Here is a 7960-nt window from a genome sequence, read left to right as displayed (position 1 = left end):
TGCAATATTAGGACACACATACAGCCACTCAAAAGCTCCTCTGATGTGACTTCAGGGTAAAAGATGAAGCATGGAAGTGTCCCATAAGGGCGCAGATTCAGATGAACAAAACATGGAAGGGGCTCACGAGATACTTGGGGGTCCCATTGGTTAAAAAAAGCTTGATTTTGTTCTAAGATCACATCAGTGGGGAACCTTAGCTGCTCCAATGAACCTTTTATGTCCTTAAGTGTGGAAGTCCCTTTACCTGACAAGTTAAATAGACTGGTTTGAATAAAGATTTTAAAATGGTACTTAATAAGGGCACTTATGCACTCCGAACAAAAAGGGCAGGGGCGGCTGCCCCCTCTGCACCCCGTATGTGCACACCACTGCCACCACTTACTAATGACTATTACTCATATACATGTAGTTTTCTCTAATTGATAGATATTTTGTTTTGGATTGATTGATGCATTACAATTGATGCTGATAAAGAAAAACACCAAACACCCAAAAATTTTGGCTCCATGTGACAGAGGAGGAAATACATTTTTTTTCATCCTGGAAATGGCATTTTTGTTACAATGACCAATACATCTTCTGTTTTTAACTCTCTGTGTTCCCGCACATAGCTCTTATCGCGTGGTATGTCTCAGATCATACAGTTTGTAATTAAATGACGGAGAGATCCGACCTGTGGAGCAACAGGGGAAAGGGGGTTATAAATTTGAAGGTTTTCCTAACAAAGGGGAACAATTAAAAGCCCTCAGCCATTTAAAGTGACACAGAATGGAGGGTTGAGGCCTGGCAGTCCTTTGTGTTAAAGGAACTTTTGATTTAGTTAAACAGCTAAAACAAGAACCTTTCACACCCAAACAATAGAGCCCTTTTCTGAAACTTAGCACTCGACATGTGTGGAGCAAATTGTACATGTGTGTGTGTGGGGTGTGTGTGCGTGTGTCTACGAGTGTGCACTTGTGTGCATGTGACCTATGTCTAACAATCACCCTGACACATACCACCCTTTCTCTCCTCAAATAAAAACTGAGTAAAAGGGAAAGAGAAATCATCCACTGTTGAAGTACTTTACGAGATCCTCCTCTCTAGAGAAAAAGGACTGAGTATCCATGGGAATCTTAGCACGTTAGGGAGGCCTTTTCTCCCCTCCTCTCATCCGCTCTCCCCCGCTGCACCCATGGACCAATGCAATTGTTTATTTTCTCCTATTGAAGCTGCTCCATTCACTGGCTCTCACATTTACTCTGCTCAATTGGAGTGAGAGAGCACTTATTCGAGGAGAGGAATGTAGCGTTCCACTGACAGAGCAGCAAGAATGCAGAAGAAATAATTAAAACTTCTAAAAAGAAAAAAAAGGTACAGCTGTGCATGAGGGAGAACGAAGTCGAGTCCGACAATGCCCGACTTGACAGGATTTTCTGCCGTGATGAGTATATCCACACATCACCTTGACACTGCAAAGTAAAAGCGGCGTTTTTGAATGCCTCACAAGCCTGGAAAGTGGAGCAGGGATCCTATAAGGAGGTCATTCAGTCGCCGGGCTTTCTTCACTGAAACTCCCTGTGGGACAATGAAGTGTTCTCTGGCCTCTTGTAAGACGTGGCCTGCCCTCACTCCTCCAGGCCCCGGCACAATAGGTGCAAGCCGGACCACAGGGTTCATTTTCTCCTGAGGTCTATTTCGTGTCGAGTAGGTCGTCTTTTTTTTATGACAGTGAAGGCCAAAGCCTTCTCCGTCCTGTCTGACTCTGTTATCTTTGATGAATATTCAAAGATAGAGGGAACGACGGGGGTCAGTGCAACATTGAACTAGAGGCAGAGATAGTCAAATCATTTCAACCAAACTGACACCGCTATTAGGTAAAGATCTGCTGCTGACGCAAAATACTGAGTCAAGCAGTTTCGAGCTGCTTGGTTTCTGTGGTATTGATGAGATTTTTTTTCTTTTTACAGTATATGCCACGACAGCTGCAAACCGATTTATCTTTACATCTCGCTATCGCTGAGATATCGTGTGCTGCCCCACAACACTAAATATTCATGTTAGAACGGAGGTGGAAACGTATTTTCTGCTGAAGTTATACTTACCTAGCAGTCAGGTCAAGTCAGTCAGTTTTATTTCCATAGTCTACAATCACAACATTTGCCTCCGATATCTTTAAACATGATCAACATATGAGACCCTTTGTCCTTAGACCCCGATTCAGATGGTAAAAATAAACCCAAAAAAGAAAAGTGCGCAGAATACACATAAACATACGGACACACACACACAACATTAGTAAAATAACAGTATGAAGAAACCTAAGGACAACATCGGGTAGATAAATGACCCCCAGACTCTTGACTGCAGCCATACGGCCATACAATAATAATACACAACTGAGACACTGCTGGCGTCTACAAAAGTCAGTTATAAAGCAGAAGTGTAAACAAAAGGTCATAAGGTCAAATCCCCAAACTAACTGGTGAAAGTGAGTAAATACACAAGGGTTTAAAAACACTTTACGACCAGTCTGATTTAGTAGAGCTGCTCCTAAAAAAAAGGGAAGAAGACTGGGGTTGCTTGTATCATGGACCAGGCCAGAACTTTGATTGTGATACAAAGTCAAGGTGATCATTTTCCGTGACCATCATAGACTGTATGTTAAACACAGACATGCACATTACAGTTTATGCAGTTTAGGTGTTGAAAATATGTACAGGGATCTCTACAAAAGCTGTTTAAATTGGATTTGATAGATAATGGGTGAAAATAGATGAAATAGTAATTAATAGTTTGTGTATTTAGTTGATATGTATATACATACAGCACTAAACATCTGATCGCATGGCTTTGCCTGGTCCCTTCCTGGCATATTTTTAACAAATGAGAGGGAAATTCACAGCGATCAGTGGACATTTTCACCAGAACCACAGTCAGTCTGAGCTCAGGCAGGAAAGTTAATCTCACCTGCCCCCTCCTGGTCAGATGCATCTAGTGCACAAAGATACCTGAAAGAATATTATTCACATCCAATATAAGGTACCAATATGTCTAGGATTTATAAAGCACACACACACACACACACACACACACACACACACACACACACACACACACACACACACACACACACACACACACACACACACACACACACACACACACATACACACACACACACACACACAAACACACACACACACACACACACACACACACACACACACACACACACACACACACACACATTCTATATTTAAAGTTTTTTTTAAACATGAATTCTTTAACAGCTGCAAATGTAAACCCATTTGAAGTGGAGGAAAGTAACTAAGTAGGCCTTACATTTACTCAAGTAGGCTACTACTTGTAGCCTACAATTATACTTCCCTTGAGTTCTTTCATCTTTTGCTACGCTGAGACGCTGAGAGGAAGTTGAACACACACACACAGTGCTGCGAGGTGAGAGGAAGAGGGCTGAAATAAGACCTATTTTTCTGCTGTGGTTTACATGTGTAATCTATATTGTCTAACAGACTGAACAGACAGCTGCACCGCACAGTCTCTGAGTCATCTCTCAGAATGGACGCCTCCACCACGGATTATTCACTTGAATACTACGATGAGAACTTCGAGAACTACACAGACATTGATTTATTTCACTTGAATGCCACAGATGATTGTGTGTCCCCCTCACCCCTGCGTGGCTCCAACATATTCCTGCCCCTCTTGTACTACCTCGTATTTTTCACAGGCTTTTTGGGCAACCTCTTCGTCATCTCAGTGGTGGGCAACAAAGGCGGGAGAGGTGGGCGTCTGGTGGACACGTTCGTCGTCAACCTTGCCCTTGCTGACCTGGTCTTCGTCCTCACGCTGCCTCTGTGGGCCGTCTCCGTCAGCCAGGACGGCCGCTGGAACTTTGGCGATCTGCTGTGCAAGGTGAGCAGCTACGTCATCGCTGTGAACCGCTTCTCCAACATCTTCTTCCTCACCTGCATGAGCGTTGATCGCTACCTGGCCGTGGTGAAACTGATGGACTCCAGGTACCTGAGGAGCAGCAGGTGCATCCGTCTCACCTGCGCTCTGGTCTGGCTGAGCTCCCTGGTGCTCGGCATCCCATCCCTGGTGTACAGGAGTGTGGAGGAGTCGTCCCCCGATGGCTGGCTGTCCTGCGTGGAAGACAACACCTCAGCCTTCTTCCTCGGTCTGAGCCTGGCCATGCTGCTGCTCACCTTCGTCGCTCCGGTGTTGATCATAGTGGTCTGCTATGGCACCATCGTCCTGCATCTCAAAAGACACTGCGCAGCGGCGGCAAACCCTCGGGCCGCCGCCCGCCGCAAACACTCCCTCAAGATGGTCCTCTGCATCATAGTGGCCTTCGTGGTGTCCTGGCTCCCCTTCAACGTTTTCAAAGTCATCACCATCGCTTCGGTGTTTTCAAACGTCGACCTGAGTTGTGGCCCTCCGACGTGGCAAAGTCACGGGCTCCAGGTCTCGAGCTGCCTGGCCTTCTTCAACAGCTGTGTGAATCCGGCCATTTACTTCTTCCTGGACCACCACTTCAGACGACGGGCTGAGATGCTGTGCAACACCTGCATGGGAAAGCCGAAGCTACTGCGGAGCCACGACACCTCGGAGAGCTTTGGGACAAGTGGTGGGAGAACTCAGCTCCAGATGATGGAGTAGGAGGACAGGATTACACTCTGAGCTTGAACTCTGAAGGTAGTGCCGTTGTTCTATGATCCATTGAGATCCCAGAGACAATTTGTCCAGCTCTTACTGATGATGAGAGATTTATTTCACTCAATGTTTGTAAGTAGGTAGCCTACTTGACAAGAAAATATTTCTCAATGTAGTGTTTATTACAATCATTTATTAAATCATATCATATCATTTGTACAAATTTAAATATGCTGTTTATTCTGCTGAGGCCAATTTGTGTTGATATATGTAGGGTATTTATGATATACCTTTGTTGTATGAAAATCCTTCACATTTTATGCAGCATTAGCAGAATACGCCTGTATCATTTTGCAGGTGTAAAATATAATTTTAAAATATGGAGATTTTTGATGATAAGATGTATATTTTTTTCACAAATTGATGGCAAACATTTATGTCATTCTAACATGTTTGGTGCATATTGTTTAATTGAATGTATACAGGCTATTGTTGTGATATGTTGCATTTCAAAAAGAAAAGAAAAAGAAAGAACATATAATGTTTGTGTATTTCTAACTTTAAAACTCAGGACACCATTTGATTTTTAATTGTTTTTTTTGGTGATTCAACCTAAATGGACTTCATATTTTGGGGGGCACTCTAACCACCACTCCACAAGCGCCCCCCTTTCATTGGCATATTTCACTGTGTGTATTAATTACTGAATAAATTGTATAATTCTATACACATTGCCAAGTTTTGAGATTTTGAAAAAAACACTTATTATAAACATATTTGAGCCCGGCAGCATTATAAACACCATTTTATCATCACCTTTCAGTTATAATTTCTTGTAACTGACATTTAAATCATTTTCTATATAATTCTATTTCTATTTCTATTTGGAAAATGATAAGCTGTTAGTTGTGCAATTTCAAATGGGGACACGCAACATTTAATGCGAGTTCCCTAATGCAAAACATCCCATTGTTGTTTTAAAAGTTCCTATAGTTTTATACAGTAACTGTATTGTTTAAAGCAAATATTTACAGTATTCCAAAAATGTCAGTATTAAAACAATACTCTCAGAACGGGTTGACAATGCAACAATGCACCAATATCATATCAGAATTAGCTATACACGTGATATCTTATTTTTGGAAATGTGATAAGAATAATATAGTAATGAGGCTATGGCTTTCCATGACTTGTGTTGAAGAGGCATCCGGAAATGTTGTAATTATCAAGGGTAATTTGGGGATGGGGTGAAGACTTTAGCCTTTTTGCCCCTAAGGGGAAATTCTTTGTCACAACACTGTACATTATGGACAGCACGCTTACAGGTAGACAGTCAATAAAAGAAGTAGAAACATAACAGAATGACACTCAAGACACAGATGTATCTAGGCATTCTACTTAGGGCTCACTTTGCCATAGTGAGCCCTCCTGCACCTCATGGACCTGCACCAGCATCCGGAGGGCAGAATGTTGAAATGGCGGTTGAGAGGGTGTGAGCTGCCCTGGTTGTGATGAGTGTGATGGCCTTGAGATTGAGCTCAGAGAGTGTAACATGACATGAAGTATCACTTCTGCCAATAGGTGTGATGGTCAAAACAAATACACACTGCTTTGCAAAAATATCAGGCTTAGGTTATAGTTACCTGGGACTTCTAAGATCTGATAACGTATCATACAGTAACTTGTCCTCACTTCACCATCAGATCATTCATCATTTCCAATGTTCAAAAGCACAAACAGGAGCGTGAGAAGGAAAAAACAAGTCACAATTATTACAGTAATACAAGGAGAGGCCAAACTGGCAACCTTAAATCATTCGACTGCAACAGGAAGCAACAGTATAGAGTCTGATCCACAAGCAGATAGTACTTCAAAACATGAAAATGGGGTCATTCTAGAGGGGAACAAAACATACAGAAAACAATTCAACTCTAGCTCCAAGGTCAACGATTGCAGAAAGGCAAATAAGAAAACAGGCTTCTTACATATTACATCTATGGTGTTTTCTGAAATGAATACTGCAATAAAAAAAAAATAGGTCTTTACTATTAGAGTGTCGGATTGAAAAGTAAAGTCACTGAGGCATTAGGCACCTCTTGCTGCTGATGTATCTTCTGAGAATTCAAAGGTTCACATGAATTCATGTAAACTTAAGGCGGGGGAAGTTGGGTATATGAAAGTTCAAATGTTCATGTGTGCCCAGTTCTGCCCACTTGTTTTTTTCTGAGCCACATGAAACATGAGGTGAAACATGTGAGAAAAGCAGCCAGGGTATTGTGCCAGTCTGTGGGTGCATCTCCTCAGTTATTTCCCCTCACCCGCTGCAAAAAGTCATCTCAGATCGACATTAAACAAGCTTTCTCACAACACTGTCAACAACATCACAAATAATCATGACAGTGTTGTTCAATGAGTACTGGTTTAAGTTGATCTGTAATTGTAATGGGTACATATCGTCATGCTTTGTATTTTGATACCAATTTTTGATTTGAAAAAATTAAGGGAAAACAAACACCCCCTCCAATGAAGGAAAACGGGCTTATTCAGGATAAAGACATAAGAGTTTTGACAAACTATCATCACTATTGATTTGAGTTATTTGTGTGTTTGTTGTAAAGTTGAACAAATACGTGGACACCTTTAAACATATGACAAAGGGTGCTCACATTCTCACACACACACACGCACACACACACACACACACACACACACAAACACACACATATCTTGTCATTCAATGAAGAGAGGGGCTTAAACCACCATCTTTTATGAAAACACCAGTTTGTTTGGTCTAAAAGATCAAATAAATGCGTATTGATTAATACTTATCGATGCAACACTGTTGTTTTAATCTATGAGTACATACGTTACATGGCGTGTTTCCTGTGGAAAAATATTTACTTCAACTATTTCATTTTTATCAACTTCATCAGTCCCTCATTAATTAAAGCCTTCTTATAAAGGAGCTGTAAATCTAAACTGACTGGCTGAGTAATGTCAAATTACATGTACAGTTTTTGTTGTTGTTTACTTAATTTTTTGTAAAGGTATAATGTAAATGTCTGAATTAGCAAAATAATACTGTCAGGCGTAAAAGAACAAGACATAATAATAATTTAATGAACTGAGCGATTCAGCCGTTATTCTGCCAGTCTGGTACACTCAAAGTGAAAGGTGTGACCTTGGCACTTGCTTTTATCAGACTATTCCAGTGGGTGTGAGTCAGTTTCTGATACGTTTCATGGTGAAACTACAAACTATTCCACAGAGGTGCTGCCAGCCTACAAAACTAGTCATT

The 7960-nt window shown here is 41.5% G+C and overlaps 1 protein-coding gene across 1 annotated transcript; it reads left to right on the top strand.

The window, feature by feature from the left end:
- Positions 1–3564: 3564 nt before the first annotated feature.
- gpr25 (G protein-coupled receptor 25) lies at positions 3565–4668 on the top strand (the record flags this gene model as incomplete). Its single annotated transcript, XM_080026630.1, has 1 exon — positions 3565–4668. The coding sequence occupies one exon, from the start codon at positions 3565–3567 to the stop codon at positions 4666–4668; it is 1104 nt and encodes a 367-aa protein (XP_079882756.1).
- Positions 4669–7960: the final 3292 nt, after the last annotated feature.

The sequence above is a fragment of the Ammodytes marinus genome, assembly GCF_949987685.1.
Source record: "Ammodytes marinus genome assembly, chromosome: 4".
NCBI lineage: Eukaryota > Metazoa > Chordata > Actinopteri > Uranoscopiformes > Ammodytidae > Ammodytes > Ammodytes marinus.
Note: the sequence above shows the minus strand (reverse complement) of the source record. Positions and strands in the feature narration are given on the sequence as shown.